Source organism: Hibiscus syriacus, unplaced genomic scaffold (assembly GCF_006381635.1).
Source record: "Hibiscus syriacus cultivar Baekdansim isolate YM2019G1 unplaced genomic scaffold, ASM638163v2 tig00111008_pilon, whole genome shotgun sequence".
Lineage (NCBI taxonomy): Eukaryota > Viridiplantae > Streptophyta > Magnoliopsida > Malvales > Malvaceae > Hibiscus > Hibiscus syriacus.
Window position 1 is genome coordinate 781,730 of NW_024062951.1, and position 22,857 is coordinate 804,586.

At 33.8% G+C, this 22,857-nt stretch overlaps 2 protein-coding genes across 2 annotated transcripts; both read right to left on the minus strand.

Annotated features, from left to right (window-relative positions):
• Positions 1–261: 261 nt before the first annotated feature.
• LOC120149564 (transcription factor TCP21-like) lies at positions 262–17,496 on the minus strand. The gene is made up of 2 exons (XM_039162301.1): positions 16,589–17,496; positions 262–272 (listed from the first exon to the last, which is right to left on the minus strand). The coding sequence occupies exon 1, from the start codon at positions 17,387–17,389 to the stop codon at positions 16,616–16,618; it is 774 nt and encodes a 257-aa protein (XP_039018232.1). The 5' UTR covers positions 17,390–17,496; the 3' UTR covers positions 262–272; positions 16,589–16,615.
• LOC120149562 (tRNA (guanine(10)-N2)-methyltransferase homolog) lies at positions 6,242–8,991 on the minus strand. Its single transcript, XM_039162299.1, has 6 exons — positions 8,671–8,991; positions 8,367–8,578; positions 7,586–7,903; positions 7,390–7,464; positions 7,213–7,287; positions 6,242–6,907 (listed from the first exon to the last, which is right to left on the minus strand). The coding sequence occupies exons 1-6, from the start codon at positions 8,876–8,878 to the stop codon at positions 6,356–6,358; spliced, it is 1,440 nt and encodes a 479-aa protein (XP_039018230.1). The 5' UTR covers positions 8,879–8,991; the 3' UTR covers positions 6,242–6,355.
• Positions 17,497–22,857: the final 5,361 nt, after the last annotated feature.

Sequence of the window (22,857 nt, forward strand, 5' to 3'; positions counted from 1 at the left end):
ACTATTGATATTTTCAGACTTTTGAAAATAAAAGAAGAAGAAAAACATTTTCAAATAAGATAATCTCTCTGGAGGCGTATCTTGGAATTCAAAAAAAATATATTATCTGAAGCTCAAGATCGAAGCTGGGCAAGAGAAAGCCAAATTGCTGGGGGAAAATTTGATGGGACAAACAAATGTCTCAGGTCAAGGTTGCAAGAGTACACCATGGTGAAAACGGACAAGTTGAATCAATGATAGAGTGAAGACTGCCTCTCGCGATCATTCTCCTTCTAGATCGAGAAAAGTATACACAAACATACATCAACTCATACACATGTACACATACATAATATATAAAATTTGCATCAAACATTTCATCATATAATAAAGACATTTTTTCCTCACTTGAGGACAAATTGGACAAAAAATCAAATAAATTCATCTTGACATCCATCATAACATCCAATATAGTCAGTCAAAAATGCATCATTTTGATCTCTCAGGAAATCAAAGCTCGGAAATGACCAGATGTCTAACTTGCAGAAACAATGATTTGGGCTTCCTGAAGTCAACAATCAAGACATTTCCTCAACGTGCATGAACAAACAGACTTTTTATCGCCTTTGAGGGTGTTTTTCTTGAAACAAAATTTTGTCTCGCTTGAGACAATTTTCTCTTAAAACAAACTTCGTCTCGCTTGAGACATTTTTCCTTTGAGATACAAATTTTGAATTTGATTCACTTAAAACAAAATTAATCTCACCTAGATTGTTGTTTCTTTCAAAACAAATTTCGTCTCGCTTGAGACCTTTTCCCTTTGAGATCCAAATTTCGAATTTGTTTCACATTAAACAAAGTTGATCTCACTTGAGATCGTTTTCTCAAATTTTGTTTCGCTTGAGACAGCTTTCTAAAAACAAATTTTGTCTCGCTTGAGACAATTTTCTCTTAAAACAAACTTCGTCTCGCTTGAGACATTTTTCCTTTGAGATACAAATTTTGAATTTGATTCACTTAAAACAAATTATCTCACCTTAGATTGTTGTTCTTTCAAAACAAATTTCGTCTCGCTTGAGACCTTTTCCCTTTGAGATCCAAATTTCGAATTTGTTTCACATTAAACAAAGTTGATCTCACTTGAGATCGTTTCCTCAAAAACAAACTTTGTCTCGCTTGAGACAATTTCTCTAAAAACAAATTTGTCTCATTTGAGACTATATCTAAAGCAATTTCGTCTCGCTTGAGACATCATTTTCTCTCATAATACAAATTTCAAGTTGTTGTACTTAAAGCAAAATTAATATCACTTGAGATTTTCAAAGCTGATTTGTCTCGCACGGGACAGTTTCCCCTTTTAACAAATCCTGAATTGTTTCATTTGAAACAAAATAAACACTTTTGAAAAACCTTTGAGATTATTTCCATATAAACAATATCGGCAATCTTTGAATCTTTTTCTCTTAAAGCGAATTTTGTCTCTCTGGAGACAGTTTCTCTTGAGATAAATCTTTGAGTCTGTTCCTTTTGAATAAAAATCTTGGAGTTAGTTCCTTTTGAATAAATATCTTTGAGTTGTTTCTTTTGAAAAAATCTTTGAGTCTATTTATTTTGAAACAAAATTTTGTCTCTCTTAAGATAATTTCTTTTGAAACAAAAATCTTTGAATCTGTTCTCTTAAAATGAATTTGTATCTCTTGAGACCGTTTCTCTTGAAGTAAAATCTTTGAATATGTTCATTTTGAAATCTTTGAGTTTGTTTCTCTTAACAAAATCATCTTTGAGTCTATTTCTTAAAAACAAATGTGTCTCTCTTGAGACAGTTTCTAATTAAAAACTAACTTTTGAGATTGTTTCATTTGAAACAAATTTGGTCTTACTTAAGATGTGATTCATCTTTGAGTCTATTTCTTTTGAAACAAAATTTTATCTCTTAAAGACAATTTCTTTTGAGAAGAAAATCTTTGAGTTTGTTTCCTTTGAAAAAAATTTCTCGAGACAACTTCTTTTGAAAATACCCACCTTTGAGATCGTTTCTATTAAAACAAATTTTGTCTCGCATGATACAATTTCCTTTCAATGTCATCTTTGAGTCGTTTCCCTTGAAACGAATTTTGTCTCTTGAAACATTTTCTCTTAAAACAAGATCATCTTTGAGTTTGTTTCTCTGGAAACAAGGTTTTATCCCTTAAAACAGTTTCTGTTGAAACAAAATTTTGTCTCACTAAGATACAATTTTCTGAAAAACAAAGTTTTGTCTCTTATGACAATGTCTTAAAAAAAATCATTGAATCTCTTTCTTTGGAAACAAAATTTTGTTTCTCTCGAGACAGTTTCTTTGAGAAAAATCTTTGAGTTTGTTTCTTTGGAAACAAAATTTTACTATCATTTGAATCTGTTTCCCTTGAAACAAAACAAACAAAGTCTTTGAGTATGTTTTTCTTGAAACAAAAACATCTTTGAGTTTGTTTCTCTCGAAACACTGATCTTTGAGATCAATTCCCTTTAAACGAATTTTGTCTCATTTGAGACAGTTTCCCTTTAAACGTCATCTTTGAGTCGTTTCCCTTAAAACGAATTTTGTCTCTTTTGAGACAGTTGCTTTTAAAAATATCATCTTTGAGTTTATTTTTCTTGAAACAAATCTTTGGGTTTGTTTCTTTTGAAACAAATCTTTAATTTGGTTTCTCTTGAAACCATAACTCCTAAAGATGGCCAGCCGTCCTCATCACGTAGGAATCGTGTTATCACCTTTAGATGGCCAGAACTCTTCATCACGTATGAGCCGTGTCATTCCCCAGACCAGATCTCTTCATCACGTATGAGCCGTGTCAACCATAGATAACCAGCCGTCCTCATCACGTAGGAACCGTGTTATCACCTTTAGATGGCCAGAACTCTTCATCACGTATGAGCCGTGTCATTCCCCGACCAGATCTCTTCATCACGTATGAGCCGTGTCACCCTAGATAACCAGTCGTCCTCATCACGTAGGAACCGTGTTATCACCCTTCCTAAAGATGGCCAGAACTCTTCATCACGTATGAGCCATGTCATCCACCAACCAGTCGTCCTCATCACGTAGGAACCGAGTTATCATCCACCCTTAGACGACCAGACCTCTTCATCACGTATGAGCAGTGTCGTCCCCAACAACCAACATTATCCAATTTATAGGAAAAAGGGAGAGAACCTGACAAAAACGTGATGTCTTGTCGTCTTTGCCCTATTCTTGTTAACACCAGAATGTGCAAAGAGGGGCAGCTGTAGACACCCGTTTTTGTCCGGGTCTTTTTTATTATTATTTATTTATATATATTTATTATTATTTATTATTATTTATTATTATTATTATTATTATTATTATTATGTTTATTAATTACATATTACAACATTTTGTGCAGGCCATCCACTTAAGCCCAACTACAATCAAAACCCAGACCCGGTCCAACAACCCAGTAGATGACCCGAACCGGCCCACTTGACAACCCAGCTAGGGTTTCATCTCAATGTTCCAGCCGCCTCATTTCTGGCCATTGGATCTGGACCCATCCAACGGTCCAGATCACGCAGAGCTTAGGGTTTGAAACCCTAAAATATCATCAGCTCAGCCGTTTGGCCTTCCAGCTCCAGCCGCCGCTTGACTCCTCAACTTCCCAGCCGAGCCTCACCCCCGACAGCCTCTGACGCCGGCCACCTACCGAACAGTGATAGATGTCCATCAAACAGAGATTAGAATCATATCATTCAGTCAGACAATCCAAGAAAAATAATGAAATCTCCTAGAAGCCTAGGAAATCATTTCCTATTAGATCTATCAGACCCCAAACGCATGCAAAGATAAAAACAGAAGGCAATGGGGATTTGAGGGGGGGATTTTTTTTAGAGAACGGAGACAGGAGAGATTCAAAACAAAAAAAAAATGGAGAAAATAAACCTTACCTCTGTTCGAAGCCGTTGAACACCGAAGGACTGTTTTCCAAGTTGTCCGAGAGGTAATCCATAGATCTATTGGGATAAGTTGAGTTTTAGGCTATGGGGAGGTTGGATCGAGGTAGAGGAGGTTGAGAGGAAAGTTTCTGGTTTTTTCTCTTTCTCTCCGGCCACCTCCGGCCACCGCGGCTCCGCCGTGCGCCGTCGCGGCTCCGCCGTTGTTCTCATTCTCCAACAGGAGAAGTTGAGAGAGTTTTAACTCTCTCTCTTTCTCCATTTTCTGAAATGGAACCAAATGAGAAATGGGGGAGGAAATAAGCCGGTTTTGGGCTTATATTTCCAAACCGAAACGACGTCGTTTTAGGGGTTCAGGGTATGCGTGTTTCAGCATGAAAGGGTAAATAGCCTATTTGGTCCTCGCATCTTTGTAACATCTTACTCGTGTTTCTCATATTAAAAGGGGTAAACCACGCTTTTGGTCCCTGATCCTTTGTAACTGCACGATTTAGCCATGGAATGAAGTTTACATTATTTCAATTTGAGCCTTTATCTTTTCACTTTTACATTTTAGTCACTATCCTAGGTATTATAACATTTTTTGTTTATATTTGGTTCTGGTTTCAATATTTATAAATGTTACATCTTAGCCACTGATTTAATATTTCATGTATGTTTCTTTGATATTCGAATCTGGCCATCACATTTATAAATATTTTATTTTAGTCCTATTAATGTATGTTATGTCATTTTTGTGGATATTTGACTTTGGTCCCAATGTTTGTAATAGTTTCATTTTAGTCCTAATTTCTTGTGTTATGATATTTTGTGGGTGTTTGAATTTAGCCATCATATTTGCAAATGCTCTATTTTGGTCACTGTCCGACATTTTGTTTAATTATTTTTTGATCCTCCGTATTTCTGTGAAATTGTTTTAGTCCTCATTTGCATGGTTTGTGTAATTATTTGATTTTACGCCTTAGAGTTTAGATTTGTTTCATTTCAGTCCATATTTGGTTATTTATTTCAATTTCATTAGTTTTAGTTTAGGCTATGATATTTATGATAATTTTATTTTAGTCACTTATTACATGTGTTGTGTGATTTTGGTTGATGTTCGAATTTGGCCCTCAGATTGGTGCATCTTTTATTTTAGTCACTGTTTTGGCATTTGGTTTAAATATTTTTGATCCTTCATGTTTCTGTGTAATTTCAGTTTGGTCCTTAACTTGTGTTTCTTCGACTTTAGCCCTTTAAAATTCATGTTTGTACTATTTTGGTTCTTTGAGTTTATGTGTTTGCTATTTTGGTCTTTGAAATTTCAAGTACTTTATTTTTGGTCATTATAGTTGGGTTTGTAATATTAATTTTCTTTTATTTTAATTCTTTATGTATGTACATGTTTTTTATGTTATGTATTTGTATCATATATAAAAATATATTTGACTATATTTGTTGTAAATATTGTATTTTGCATATTTCTATTTATAGTTATTTATATTGCATTTTTTTATTTAAATATTGTTCGAATGTTTTCAAGAACACAAATTTGTAGAACGTGCATGGAAAGTATCACTTGATCGAAGTGATACAATCCGATATGACATTCGAACAAATGTGAACTTGAAATTAATTTGATTTTATTTTGCTAATCCATTTCATTTTAAATCGAACATTGCAATGAATGTCTCTAAATGATAATTAATATCATTTCAGGCAAATTATCAATCTTTATTCTACAATGTATATTCGTTTTTTTATCAATTTATTTTGTTGTATGTAAATATCGTTTTTTTATATATTCCATTCGTATTTTTGTTAATGAGGGAATATTCTTTTATGGATAAGAAATAGTCGAAATAGCTTTCTCGATGGAGGATTGTTAATTTCGAGGTTTCTTTTTGAATTAAAGAATTTTCCATAACATTCAGTAATATGAGGCAAATTAAATAAATCTCAATAAATTGATAATAGTTTAATTTTATATTCGATTCATCGTTTCCACCACTACGACAATGCGTAAATGACACAGTACCAATTTTGGGCACTGTGGGGGTGTTTACCCTTCCCCACACGTAACCGACTCCCGAATCCATTAAATTGAATCTTTAGTAAACGCAGACCATCTTTGTCTTAAAAAATGATTTTTTTTCTTAAAATTGTTTTTAAAAGATATTTTTAGGTATTCGACCTACCTAACCTAAAGGTCGATGGCGACTCTTTTCTATTTTATTCAAATCAATTCCAAAATCACCAAATTTTCCAAATTAAAGTCATAATTGTTTTTAAAAATAATATTTAATTGTTTTATAAAAAATGGTTATGACAATTTGAATAAAACAACATTACATCTACTGTCTGCTACTTGCAAGCAATCTTTTCATCACTGTCATTCAGAATAAAAACATGGATGACCACAATATTTAAGTCAAAACAGCAGCAGAGACTACACATATTTCCCTCTGTATTTGAGCTTTGATTCTTTACTCACTTTCGCATCACCTGATTCAACAACCTCTGCCGGACTGAAAACAGAAGAGTGAAGATTGTTACCCTCTTCTAACCACTTGGCATGATTCTCCTTGAACTCCAAATGCTTTATCCGAGCCGCCAATGCGAGTTCCTCGGTGTATGGGGATGTCTTTACCATGGTGAGTAAAACCCGACTATATCTCGAGCTGAGTATCTGTTCAGAACTGGCAACCAACTCGAAACATGGATGCTCCGGGAAATGATCTTCCGACGAATCATCTTCTCTAGACACGGGATAAAAGAACACAAGCCTGCCACCCTTTACAAGCATCCTAGCAGCAAGGTCAAGCAAGTCGTGCACACACTCGGCTAAGCTATAAGGTGCAGTTGATGGTATATGGTCTGCCCTTTTGTCATCGGGGACAGTGTAAGGTCCAACAACTCCCTTGAGCAATTTTCGACCACCGGATTTCCGTCCGCCAGCCCGAACACCATATGGCGGATCACAAATTATTGCATCAAACACCTATTCAAAAGCAAGAGAGAATACTTATACATCAAATAAGTAGGATACACTAGATCACAAAGGTTGCTTTGAAACTTGAGCACTTTCTCAAACAATACTAGTTTACATCAATAACACATTACGATGGCATAGCAAACTAAGCAAATGTATCGGCTACATAATATGTGTTTTTCAATTATCTTCAATCAAAACAATACTTGAGAGGAATGTGATAAACAATCATAGAGGTGGAACAAATCAAATTCACATACCAATAAAGAATCCACTAACATATTCAACAGAAAGCAATTTTTACAAGAAATTACCTCCTTTAATCCGGGACGCCAAGGAGGAAGGTTGTTATCTGCCCTCAACAAACCAATTGGCATTGGCAATCCGTACTAAAAAAGATGCAGGGAAAATGAGCAAATAATCTCATGCAGATCCATTGCAGATAGATTTAAGGAAAAAGGAATTAATTACTAGTTATGTTACAGATTCACCTGCTTGAAGTTGCTCCAGACATTACAGTCAGGGCCAAGCCCATCACGCACTACTCGAATGTCAATATCTGCACCCTTAATGAATTCAAGCAATTTGTCAGCACACAAATTACTGCAAGGATGTTGCTCATATGATTTCCAAAATCAAAGCATTGGGGTGAAGAATAAATCAGACAAAACAAGAAAAATACAACACCATCGTCATGGCTCCAAAGCGAGCTGCTGAAACAAGAATGCTCCCCGTGCCAACAAAAGGGTCATACACAAGTTTCCCAGGGGCAGCCTGTGCTTGATTGGCCATTAAGAAAGCCATTTCTGCATCCATTGCTGTCGGGCCAAGATAGTTTCGGCTTTTCAATTGATACGTGGGGATAAGTTTCCTATCTGCTCCACCAACTTCCCTACCAAAGAATATTCTCCTTTGTGCAACTGGCGGAAGCCCGTTGTTAGTTGCAGAATCATCAGTTTCCATGAGCCAGAAATTGATATCAGGATTCTTTAAATTAACTCGACCCTGCAAACATGTTAATCACAGTTACCATAGCAAAGACGATTTATGTAATCCGGACTCTTTAATGTTTTAAATATCCATATCTGGCATATCTGTTCTGTACTTAGTTGGACATATGGAAAAACTTAAAAGAAAATAAAGCATTTGAGTGCCAGACACATTCCTAGCCAACACTCATGGCAAGTTTGGTAACATAGAGATACTGATAGAATATAATTAAAAAAAAGGTACCAAAATACGATATATTTTAGCTTGGACTCTTCATTCTGCTTGAAGTATCCTCCAAATACCATGACTATGTAAGATACATACTCATCCCCAAAATTCACACCCAAATCTAGTATCATGGCATAACATTTCGTTTTTCCCTATTCTTACATGCCCCAACTATGGCTTTACTGTTCCAAAGGAAATTGGTGATCCAAAGCAAACTTAACAATCAACAAAATCAAAGTAAGAATCAAACCTTGAAAGGAATATAAGAGAGTCCCCGAATCCGTTCATTATGCTCCTGAAGGCTCATAACCTTCCCGAAACTATCAACAGTAATCTTAAACGTACTTTCAGACCCCAAATGTGGCAACTTACGTTCATCCGGGTAGCTTTTAATAGCCTCTTCAAGCTCCTCATAGCTAGTTCCTTCACCCCAAAGTTCATAAATCCCCTTCACCAGTATACCTACAAAGGGATCCTCAAAGTTTCAAGAATGAAAAAACAATTTTTCAAAAGTGAAAGAAAATATAAAAAAAGGAAGTTCGGGTGGTACTTACTTCGATTAGCGACGTTCCTGGCGATGCCTTCGGTAGGCAAATCGACGAAATGGAAAGGGGAGTCAGGGTGATGGTGTTGGGGCAGCCGCCATCGTAAAACCCTGTTGCTCCGGTTGTCTTCAAAAGCTCCGAAAAGGTCGGCCAAAGACTCGACTTCAGGTTTCCGGTAATCGAGCAACCTGTGGTAAAACACACATAAGTACCACATCGATGGTGTTCGGAAACGGCTTTTGCAAGCTCGAGCGGGAAGAGAAGGACGACGGAAAATAAACCAGGCCAGTATGACATAAATCCAAACTCCAAAACCCTCTCTTTTTTGTCTAGTTCATTATGAACGGTGCCGTTTAGTCAGGGCTAAGCCTGTCTTGCAAGTCTAATTTCATACTCAGTCACTATACTTTTTACATGTTTATAATTTAGTCATTGATCTTGATTTTATACTCATTTCATTTAGTAATTGAAATTCAATGGATACACCTCAAAAACTATCGTTAAATTAGATTAGGTGACTTTTTTAACAAAATTTACTCATCTGCCGTTATTGAAAGCTTAAACAACTGCCTTTTATGAATTTATAATCTTTTAGTTTAATATAAAAATAAGTATTCAAACTATATTATTTTTCTCATTTAAGTGTTTAAATTATTTTTCAATCAATTCAGGTATCTAACGTTATAAACATTATCACTTTAAATGTTCCAATAGCAACGACCGTTAAAAATTTATGTTAAGTAATATGTTTTGTATTCTGATAATTTTGAAGATTTTATTTTTAAAAAAAATTAAAAATAAATTATTATATTTAAAAAAAATAAAAAATAACTCCTCACCGCCTCCTCCCGTCTCAGTTGCCCTCTCCCCCCAACCCCATCCCACTCGTTCCCCCTTACCCCCAGCTCCCCTCTCGTCCCCCTCCCTCCCTCGAGTTGGCCCATCCCACTCGTCCCCATTCTCCCATGCTCCATTCCCCTTCTTCCCCCTAGCCCTTTCTCGCCCCTCCTCCTCCTTTCTTCTCTTCTTTTACCTAATATTAGTATTTGGTGACCGACGTGAGTAGAAGTATTAGAATAAATGTTTTCAAATTTTGAGTTTTTAAAAAAATCAAAAAATTTAAGTTTTTTTAAAAGAAAATATATTTTAAATAAAATCTTCAAAATTACAAGAACATGACATGTGTCACTTAACGGGATTTCTTAGCAACATAATGGTCGGGCACTTAGATTGTTAACGTTTGTAATGTTAGGCACCTAGATTGACCGGAAAATAATTTAGGCACCTAAATGAAAAAAAGAGTATTGTTTGGGCACTTATTTTTATATAATTTGACCAAAAATAGTATTTTTTTCATTTTGTTGATGTTTCTTTTAGAGTTAGATTTGACGTTATTCCTTCGATTAATATTTATTTAATTATCTTACTGATATATTCTTATTTTGAATAATCAAATTAGTTATTTCATGTTGATATGTGTTGCAATTACCTTAAAAATATCGCAATTGAGTTGTGGTCAAATTAATTGTGAACATGTCATCATTGTTATATACATTTTTGTGTAAGTGATTATAGTCTTATCCTTCACCATCAATTATAATATTTATTTATATTTTTTATTTGTCTTAAGAGTTTAATTGAGTTTTTTTAATTATTTTTTATAATTAACTTTTTATTATTAATGATTAATCAAAATTACTAGAACGTGACATGTGTCGCTTAACGAAATTTTTTAACAACCGTTATGGCAGGGGCACTTAGATTGGTAACATTTGTAATATTAGGCATATGGATTGACCGAAAAATAATTTAGGCACCTAAATGGAAAAATTGTATTGTTTGAGCACTTATTTTTATATAATTTGACCGAAAAATAGTATTTTTTTCATTCTTGTTGATGTTTTTTAGGGTCAAATTTGACGTTATTCTTCGATTAATATTTATTTAATTATCTTACTGATATATCCTTATTTTAAATACTCAAATTAATTCTTTCATGTTGATAGGTGCTCGCAGCTACCTTAAAAATATCACACTTAAGTTGTGATAAAATTATTTGTTAACATGTAATCTTTGTTATATATATTTTTGGGTTAGTGTTGATAGTCTTATCCTTCACCATCAATTATGATATTTATTTATATTTTTATTTGTCTTAAGAGTTTAATTGAGTTTTTTAATTATTTTTTATAATTAACTTTTTATTATTTAATGATTATTTGCGCTCTTTTATAATTATCGATTAATTACATTTTTATTTATTTATTCACTTTCTATCTTGTATATAATGTCCATGTCAACAATTTCTTCAAATGAGAAATAATTTAATGTAATAGTATTATCTATATTACAATTATAAAACTAAAATAGTTATAAAAATAAACTTTTAATATAAAAAATAGTTAATTGCATCATATATCCTCAAACTACGATCTTCATTTTAAATTGGTCCTTTAACTTTTAAGTATTTCTGTTTCATCCCCAAACTATGACTTTCATTATAAATTAATTCTTAAACTTTTGAACATTCCAATTTCATCCCTAAACTATGACTCTCATTCTAAATTGGTCCCCAAACTTTTGAATCTTTCAATTTTATCCCAAAGTCATCCAAATATGTAATTAGTTTTAAGCATAGTTTAACCTAAATTTTATTTTTTTCAAACATATAATAATATAAGTTGCCTAACGATTTTATTAACAAATAATGTGATTTGTATATACATATTGTTTGAGACGACATTGAAATGGTTAAAAAGTTTGGAGACCAATTTAGAATGAGGGTCATAGTTTGAGGATGAAAATGAAAAAGTTCAGGGCTAATTTAGAATAATAGTCATAGCTTAAGGATGAAATTAGAATATTTAAAAGTTTAGAGACTAATTTAGAATAAAAATCATAATTTAAGTACATGTGATACGGTTAACTCAAAATAAAATTTAAAATGTGCAAAGAATATACGGACATGAGCATAAATATGGTTATAATTATCAAATTAAAATAGTTATAAAAATAAATTTGTAATAAAATATGGTATGTTGGAGCACCGGAGCCCCTATAGCTCAGTGGTAGAGCGTCACTCTTGAAACTAAAGGTCTTTAGTTTGAATGATTGAGACTCTTTCGAATATATACTACTTTATAATCACCAAAAAAAATATTTGGAGAATCAATTTCTATATATGATTTATTTGTATTTTTTAATAGACGATTGCAAGGTAATATTTTACCATGAAATTATTCAATATATTTATACATATAATTTCATTAAAAATATATATTCTCATCTAAAATACAATTACTCCTAAGAAAGTTAATATTATGAGATCCAAAAATAATAAATGAAGGGCTAGAAAACAACAAATCACTATGTAAAAATGGACCAGATACATTTCCATTGATAAGATCAGAAAACACCCCAGAAACCTCATCATAGGAAATCGATCGAAAAAGTAAAAAGTTAATCCACTTGACAATTACATCTGCCACCATATTAATTTCACAGTAAAGTCAGTTAACAACCCCTATTATCCAACATCTTGGGAATTGTTGGAACCAAACCTGAAGATGTTCAAAACCATAACAAGAGTTTTTGAAAATCAAACAATCAGTCACCAGATGAGTTTTGGAAGACCCCTCCCATCAACCCAGCTCCAAAACCTGTGTAACCTTTGACAGTCTCTTAAAATGTGCCAAATGAAGAGTGGAATACGTTAAAAATTCTAAATTATTGTATATTTTAATTTTTTTTATATTTTTATTAATAATTTATTTTCACTATCCTTTAAATTTTATAAGTTTAATATATTTTAAGATTTTATAAATTTAATTCTAACATAAAATCATATGTTCGTACGTCGAAGAATTTGAAACTGTCAAACTAGATTCCACTTGGGATCCCTTCTATACGCGAGCAGTAACTCATAAGCATTTTCAACACCAAAATCATGCTTAGGAGGGAGAGGCTAAAAAAATACAACTTATTAATGTAAGACTAAAAAAATAATGATAGAACTCGATTATAACCGAAAATTTTATCCGAAACATAACATTTTAGGTTGGACAGAATAACATTTTGAGATGAAAAAATGTGAAAATTTTAAAATATAATTTGTTAAAATAAAACTCAAAAAAGATAGAAAACGGTTACAACAAAAAATCTTATAAAGAGAGTAAATTTTTTGATTGAACATAGTAATATTTTAAGTTGAAATTGGAAGTGTTATATTCAGAGCCGGTCCAATGAATTATAATGCTCTGGGCAAGATAATAGGTGTTGCCCACCAATGAACCATCTTTTCCCTTACATAAACTATGGGATACTGTTCCACAGTTAGGTTGCTGTAAAATTCCCAAACTAATTGTTGAATTATATCGCTCGGGTGAACACAAAAAATTTCCCATTCCAGCTTCGCTATAGTGTTGGTGATATAGGCACAGGCATGTGGGTCTTCAACAGAGAAGAGATCGAACCCCTTTTCGTAGCAAAAATAATTACCAGAAAACTCCTCATTATAATGGTGTTAGTGTTCAACATCAAGGAACTGTACTAGAGACGTGTTGGAGACTACTAGTGACACTGTTAACGGTGCATGCGGTGGTGGAGTCGGTGTGCGAGGAGAAGCCTTCATGGTTATCTTCTTCTTTGGAGCCATTAATAGAAGTAGGAAAAAAGGACTCAACGAGCAAAGAAAAAGAAAGGATTAAAGAAAAATGTGAACTTTAAGATTTTGAGAAGTAACGGCTGGAAGAGAAGAAAGAAGAAGGAAAAGAGAAAGGTAAAGGTGGGTTACTAGGGTTGGAGGGGTTTTAATGCTTTGGTAAAAAATGGGATAAATATGATAATGTTTTATCTCTCTCTCTAATTTGAAATTGTATGGTTGGATAAGGATAAAGGAGGGAGAATGAAAAGAAATTTGAATGGATAATAAGTATAAGTTTAATTGGACGGTTGTGATGGTGAAGTGAAAAAGTGGAAGACAACTCACTATTACCTTTTTACCATTAAAATTTTATTGCCCAACTGACCAATGCTGTAGGCACCTGATATAATACTCTACAGCCAAATATTAATAATTGTGAGGTAGCAGATTTGGTTTAACTAACGGTGATGCAACGAATGATGTTCCAGCAATCCCTGTACAAAAAAAATGAAATCTGATGCCTCTCAAACATGTTGTCCTGAACTAAGGTCTATTTGACACATGTACATATATTAGGTTGACCCTAGTTATATTCTTATTAACATTTTTGATTGTAACAAAAAAATGATATACAATTTGTATAACTTTTTGGTTGTAAACTCTTAATCCCATATTAACAAAAATTGTTATAAATTTACACAACTTTTTAAATTGAACAAAATAAAAATTAAAAATCATCTTATATTAATCTCCTGCCCAGCAAAACTACCCCGAAAAAAATTGATCACCACATGAAGTAAATAGGTATGTCAGAGATAATTGTTTTAGCTATTCTACCCTCTGTCTCCATACAGAGGGATCGAGCTGACCGTATAATTTATCTTTCAATCATTCACATTTTACCCTCAATTATTGATTGTTAAAGGGCAATTAATCAGTTTCAGCAGTATCTATTCACTGTTTATGGGCCCTCAATTATTTATGGGACCCTAAAGAATAAAGACCAACCACCCATCTCCTACATACATGGGTAAAACGCTCCCCTAAGAGGAGCAAAAAACACCATTTGAAAATTTGGAATAATCACCAAAATCTTAAATGATTTGCAAAAACATTGCTCTTCCACTTGCATGTGCTATACTTCAATGGCCAAAGGATCTGTCCCAACCCAATGAATGAAAGGATATGGTGGTCCCAACCAAATTTTCCTCTGTTCATAATCTAAATGGCTATTAAGATTTTGGGGATTGGGATAGGGGTTTCAGATTGTACAATGACATCATAACACAATCCCCAGTTTTTTTTTTCAACAAGCCATTTAATCCCCCAATGGAAAGGGTCCCCCAATCAATTATTGGGACCTGCCTGCAATTATTTAATATATAGAAACAAAAGTACAATTATTAATGATTTTTTGACTCATTATCTCTTCACTAATATTTGCTTTGTTCATTGCTGCCTTCACTGGTTGTTTTTTTCCCTTCCCCTTCAAACAATGTATACTATCAATCTTCATGTCCCCATTTTCTTTTCCTGGAAAGAAACCTCAAACTTCTTTTGGAATGCAGCAATGATTCGGTCATCATCTTCGCAAGCAATCGATTTCAAATCATATGATGATACGTCCATGAATATGCTTGCTAGTTGCAGCAGTTCATGCTCATTCCTAGTAGTATTACTGTTAAGTCAATTGACATGCAAGTACAAGTTTAAACAGCCACAATAGTTCAGTTCCCTACCTAAGTATCACTTTTCGAAAATCGAAACTGTACAATTTTCCCATCAGCATGGAAGTGGCATTCGAGCATATGCAAATGCATGTTTTAATTGGTTGGAGAAATGTTATTATGCTCACATAGCAGCAACTAATTTGCAAGGACTAAACCAAGAATCATAGCTAGTTTTAACGTTCTAAACTTTATATCATCAAAACCAAAGAAAACTAATGCAAGTTTCTAATTTTCACAAAGCTTGTAATGACAATTCATTATACCTCTAACCCAAACCATCAGATCAGCATATACGATCAGTTATTGTGATTAGAGATACTTAAAGAAGATGAAATAAGAGTTAGCGAGGTAGAGATAAAAGTATATATAAATCAAACAACCAGACGTTGAAATGCACAAATAATCAGTAGCAAAACCAAAACCAAAACCACTCTTACATAGAGAAGTAGATGATAATAATAATGATAATGTGCAGAAGAAACTAAAATTGAGAAAAACATAATGTGTCTTATTCACATTTCACACAACAGACACCCAAAACAATACATGGACACATTATTTGCACGGTGATAAATCTAAGAAATGGCTAAGAATACATCTAAAGTTTTTTCCAAAATGAAGTTCTTACAGAAAGGAACCAAATCTTTCACGCGGCAGTCTCCTTTGAGATCATGCTATCAAACACACACTGAAAGCAGAAGAGAGAGAGCCAGGTCAAACCACGTCCATGGCACATTATGAGCTACGAACTTAAGAATCATAATTTCCAATGCTAGGCAACTCCAGGTAGCAGCAAAGAACTGATAATTCTCAAACACCTTAAGCAAAAAAAAGGGAACTTCAGCAAATTTAGGGAGACCATATATCCACAACATCAAGCCAAGCATAGTATCATCCTAGCAAATCCTGGGTTTTCAGCAGCCAGTCACTTAATTTCGGTTAACCGGAGAAAATCCCAATATTTTCTACATCAGTACAATCCACAGCTACGATTTGTTGCTTTGCTCGTTCATCATTCATTTATCAAGAGTTAGTGAAGAACTCGCCAATGTGAAAAAGTATGAATTCTTCAAAATCCAGGCTTTAAGCCTCTTTCAGCATGAGAAATAAAACTTCACTAATTCTTCAATGGAGAAGAAATCAGCAAGTACTTGCCCAAAAGCAAAGAGGAATAAGCAAACCTGATTAATAACGAAAGAAAACCCAAATTCTGGAAATCCCCAAATATATATCACTCATGAGAGCTCTAGTTCTTGAGGCCCTCTTCTCCTCCAACATAAAATCTCAAAATCCTAAATAACTGTGAACGCCCTAAAACCCTAATTAATCATCAAATAGAAGTGCTAAGAAAAAGGCCTAATTTGAACCATTCATCAGCCATACTTCAAACTCCCAATTTGTCACCTCAAAACCTTATTGCCTAACCCTAAAATTCCAGCTAAAAATGATCTTCCACATCCACACACATGAAGACAACAAGATACACAAATATTTATAGAACATATGTATTCGTATAAATATATATATATATATATATATATATATATATTCCAACAAAAATGGTAAAACGGCTCGCTCAAATTCAACGAGGATCATCGTCTCTTTGACCAGAACCTCCCGGAGCACCCGAAAGTGAGGCTAACAAATTCAGATGACCGGGAAGATAATTTCCAACCCTAGCCGCCGACGCTTCACCCATCGCTTGCTGTTGCTGAACGAAAAACGCAGCTGCAGCTGGTTGCTGAGCCGCCGTCTGTACCACCATCTCCGTAGGATGCGGGGGCGCGAAGCTCCATATTTGACCAAAGTCAGACCTGGCTGGAACAGCCCAGAACGCACCCGTGTGTGTCCCCGCGGGCCCCACGATAGACCCAAGGCCCGGTCCCACCGTGGCCCCTCCGGACTGGTCCTTCCCGGCGTTATCATCGTCGGACCTGACACGTTTCCCGAGTAGAAAAGGGGTGGAACCCAACAAAGGTTTATGATCCAATGACGACGAAGAAGTAGTCGACGACAGAGAAGTAGAATTAGCCCCTCCGCGGACGGAAACGGACACGGTGGAGAAGCTGGCAGGAGTCGTCCCCGTACCAGTAGCAGCTATTATGGAAGGTTCAGCTTGGCGCAACAACCACTCAATGGTCTGACCGTCGGATTTGTGACCCAACTCGCGAGTCAACTGAAAAACACGAGCGGCGCAGATGATGGGCATCCTGATTCTTCGGCCACGACCGTCAACTTTGCTGTGTCGGTCCTTGGAAGGAGGTTTCTTGACGGCAAGGGAACCGTTGGTCGGCGCTTGTTGTCTCTGGGGATCCATTATTGCTCCTTTTGTAGCAGCAGAGTCTGAATTTGACATGCGACAAGTATATAGTATTTCTACTTGAGTCAAACTTAAAATTTTTGCTAAGAGGATTGTGTGCAGTGCTTGGAGGTGTTTGATTTTAAAAGAGAAGCAAAAGTTTTTATTTGAGAATTGATTGATAGTAGTAGTATTTACATAGAGGAGATGGATTTGGGAGAGGGAGCAGAGTGCTAATCATTGAGCGGCAGCAGCTGGTGGAGACAGCAGGGAAGGGCACATGGGTGGTGGCTCCCACTTCCTACCCCTTTACAAATAGGGTAAAATACACAAATTGTACCTAATTATAAAATAATATTTTATTAAGTCCTTTAATCATTAGAAGTTATATAATAATCTATTGATTATAGTATGTTGTTTAGTTGAGTCTTCTGATTATTAAAAGTTACATAATGGTCATTTGACTATTTATGTGTTCAAAATTCATCATTCTCTATTAAATAATTGAAAGTTGTCTAAGTTGGACGTTAACATGTTAACTGAGATATAATAAAATCTTATTATATTTTGTGGATCGACTATATACATACATTATACCTAGGGATGACAATGGGTCGAGTTGGGTCATATTTTTGGTCAATTTGACCTGACCCAAAAAATATATATCATTCGCCCGGACCCCACCCTACCCTGAAAAATATAAATAATCCATCTAACCTCGACTTGATCAAATTTTTTAGAGTATAAATCCGACCTGATATAAAATAAATACTTAATTAAAAAATAATAGAGAGAGCGGATATTATTGCAATTATCTATAAATTTATTTGAATAAATTACACTATTACCCTCGAGTCGAGTCAAGTCGGGTAGAATATTTTCACTCTACACTCGAACCTTATTCGACCCGACTCGAACCCTTTATAAAACCTGACCCGACCCGAACCCTTTTTTTAAAAAAAATCCAACCTAATTGGATCTAATCGGATTAAAATCCAACAGTTTCAAGTTAAATTGTCATCTCTAAATATATGTACTAGTAAATATATTTATTTTCTATAATTAAATTGATATCACAAATTAATTAAATTAAATTGAAAAATATTGAAATATAAAATTATACTAAATAAATCTTGGAAAACTACATTTTTAAATAAAATTAATGAAACATTTTATTATAAATGTTTGGTTCTTCCAAAGATCACTAATTCTGTCATTACAGTGTAAAATAGGTGTTGCTTGTACTTATTACATAAAAATATTAGTGGCAACAGAGTTTGTAAAGGAAAGAAAACGTGGGAAATCCGTCCACAACCTCCGTGGCAACAAAAAAATGGGTGGGAATTCCGTCCACTTTCTCTGCGGCAACCAGAACACAACCATCCTCGCGCGGGTAAGCTCATTTTTTGCCGAAAGATTTCGATGAGGTGTCTACAGGTGGGTATATGGGTTAAGGCTCGCGGGTTACCCGTTTAACCCGTGATCCGTACGGATTTTAGGCACTAAAAATTAAAGTTCGCTTAAATTGTGAGTTTTTTAGCCCGAACAATTAAACTCGTGGGTATAATGGGTATAACTGCGGGTAACACGTGATGCCCGTAAAAGTCCGCTTAATTTAAAATTTATAAAATTTTAGAGAAAATAAACTTAAAAAAATTTATAGAAAAAGAAAATAAATTACCTATAAATATGATTTTACTTATAACCATTGTAGTTCTTAAATTTATTATAATATTTGTCATAATTCTACTGTTGTTTGATATTTTTTTTTCATTTACAATGTATCAAATTATTCTTCATTTTAAAAAAATTAAAATTAAAATATTTATATAGTATTTTAGTCTTATAAAATTTACATAATTATCACTTTAGTATTTAAAGATTTTTTTATTTAATTTTGATCTTTATTTTTTTCATTAAGTATGTTATCCATTTCGTTCTTTTATTATAAAAAGTCACGTGATATTTTAATAATATATCACATGACACGTAATATTTGGATTAAAAATAAGAAAGAAAAGTAAAAGAAAAAATTGAAAACATACTTTGTTAAATTTTTCTGTTTGAATTTTTGATTGCAGACACTTCTGTGTCTTCATATTATAACATTGAATAATTGTGTTTTATAAAAGTATAGTGTGCTTATTGTTTTATGAGAAAATTACCTCATTGACCAAAAATGCCTTATAATATACGATTTTAACCAACGTTTTTTGGATTTACCAAAATGACCAACTAAATCGCAATACGATCGATAATTCGCAACGCGATCTCCGGTGTCGAAAATCAGTTTCCAGATTTACAACGCGAACTTCGACTATCGCAATGCGAACTTGGACTATCGCAATGCGAACTTGGACTATCGCAATGCGAATATGTAAATCGCAATGCGATAGTCGGCTATCGCAATGCGAATATGTAAATCGCAATGCGATAGTCCAAAATCGCAACGACTGGTGGTATTGCATTTGTTTCTTAAGAATTTTCTCTAAAAAGACAGTATTCGCGCGGACGTGTCGAAGACACATATTACCACAACCACGACCACGACTCGACCCGATTCGACGCGAATTTGGAATAAATCGCAACGCGAACTTGGAATAAATCGCAACGAATTTGGAATCAATCGAAACGCGAACTTCGACTATCGCAACGAACTTGAAATAAATCGCAATGCGAACTTGGACTATCGCAATGCGAATATGTAAATCGCAATGCGATAGTCGAAGTTCGCGTTGCGAATCTGGAAACTGATTTGCGATACCGGAGATCGCGTTGCGAATTATCGATCGCATTGCGATTTAGTTACTCATTTTGGCAAATCAAAAAAAATTTGGTTAAAATCGTATATTATAAGGCATTTTTGGTCACTGAGGTTATTTTCTCTTGTTTTATTTATTTTTTTAATTTGGTGATATAAGTGAATATTGTTTTTTTTAATTTGAGTTTAAGTAATTATATCGTTATATATATATATTAATGAGTAAAAAAATATTATTTTATAATCATTTATGACTATTTAAAATAAAATTTAAATATTTTTTAACGGTGCTACATTCCTTTTCAAGTTACTAGATCATTTTTAAAGGTGTAGCAAGGTAGAACGTTATTTTTTATTGCATTTAAAGCATTTAAATTTTTTTTAAAACGGGCCGCGGATAAGTTTGTTTAACCCGCGAGTTAAATGGACGGGCCGCGGGCCTTAGAATTCAAAACCGTTTATGCATACGGACTTTTTAAACCGCTCTGTTTAAACCTGCACCGTAAAAACCCACAAATTAAACGGACGGATAGCCCGTATACCTACCTCTAGAGGTGTCCCCCCTTGTTCATGGGCATTGGATTCGGTCTTCTCTACCTGTTAAAATTTATGCAAAAGATTTAGATTTTTGTGTTTCTTAAGCAATAATCAAATATTTTACGCATCGGTAGCCTACGTACACTCTTTTTTCTATTTTTTCACTCTTATTACAATGATAAAATTTACTCCTATTTATAAATTTTAATGACCATTAGATTATTGACACATATTAATATGTTAGTCATTTAATGTTACAAATATCTATATTTTTCTAATAATACAAATAATTCTAGATATGATATTAAATAATACAAATATCTATATTATTTTATCGATATTCATAGACATATACTCTGTTTATATTCATTTAGAATATTCTCAAGATATATCTCATAAATGATAATTGTATATCTACATAGAAGTTGCATTGGATTTCAACAACAATGCTCAGTCAACATCATCTTCAGTTATTTAATCTTTTAGCCCCTAAATTTAACATGATCGTGCCAAAAAACTTTAAATACATCATAAACCATCATATCCTCCGGTCTAAGTATATAACACATATACCCATCATGTCTCGCAATAGACCATCATCAAAATGTATTTACCACTTTGTTTTCAAACTCCATTCCCAGTCATGTTTCATTCACGTTAATAATTTTAGGCATGTAACATTACAAATAGCTCTAGAAATTTGGGTAACAATTTTTTCAATTGCATCAATAGCAAAGTCAGAAGATGGTACACTTGCTTTCAACATCTTTCCTATGGAACTCCTCTTTCTCCCTCAATGTTTTTTTTCTTGATCCTCCATAAGCTTGTGAATTTCCTCATTTGATGCGTTTTGAACAAACTTAGCCTGTATTTCAGCCTTCTTACGTGCCACTCGCTCCTCTTCCAACTATCGTTTGAGCCTCACGGTTGACTTCTTCATCTTTAACTCAACTTATGAAAACGTCATTTTTCTTTAATTCATGCTTATAGTTTCATGAATAAACTATACACACTAACAATGATTTATAAAAATAATGTAAAAACATATAAGGATTAAATATACAAAAGGTGTCCAACCTATGCCCATTTTTTCAGTTCAGTGGTTAACGTTTATTTCGTTCCAGTTTAGTGCCTAATGTTTTATTTCGTTACTCAAAATAGGTCAAGTCATGATGGACCGTTAGTTTTCTCCGTCAAGTGACATGTGTCACAATCTGATAATTTTAATTTTTTATATAAAATAAAAAAAATAAAAAAAACTATATATTTTTTAAAAAAGAAAACACATAAATTTTAAAATAAATCAAAAACTTTGAAAATCTTCATTCCAACCCCTAAACTCACGCCAACTGTTGCCCTTTGATGTCGACGAAGCTCTACCTGACCTCACATCCCCCTGGCGACCAAAACCCTTAAGATATCGTGACTGATCAATGGCCGATCAACAACGAATTGACGTTTTATACCCCACGAACCCTAGGATGAAAATCACAATCCCAAGCGATTTCGAATGCCAATCGACGACAACTACGACTACTTATAACTAGGATGATGACAAAGACTACGTTGGTGATGGTGGTCGTGACAGAAAAGGGCGGCGACGACATGTTAGTGTTAGGATATGGGGATTTTGAGGTTTTTTTAATTTAAAATAAATAAGGATTTTTTTATATAAATATAATAATATTTTTAATATTTAAAAAAAATTCAAATTACAAGATTGTGACAAGTGTCACTTAACGGATAAAACTAACAGTCCATCACGGCTTGACCCATTTTGAGTAACAAAATGAAACATTAGACACCAAACTGGAACGAAATAAACGTTAGGCACTAAACTGAAAAAACGGGTATAGATTGGGCACCTTTTGTATATTTAAGTTAACATATAAAATAGACATCATCAAATTAAAAAAAAATATCATCTTAGTAATTCGCCTAATTTGATCTTCATGTGATTTTTCCACAGGCTCCTTAAGCTCAAGTATTTCTTGCTTGGAGTGGCCTTTTAAAGAAGCACCATTTTCATTTTGGTGACGGATAGTTGCCTCTTTCTGTCACATGAATATAGTCACACACTACACACATCCTCTATTCGACCTAACCCGAGTCGAATTTTTAGTGTATAATTCGATTGGATACAAAACAAGGACTTAATTTAAAACAATAGAGAGACGATAGTATTATAGTAATTATCCATACATTTATTTGAAGAAATTATATTATT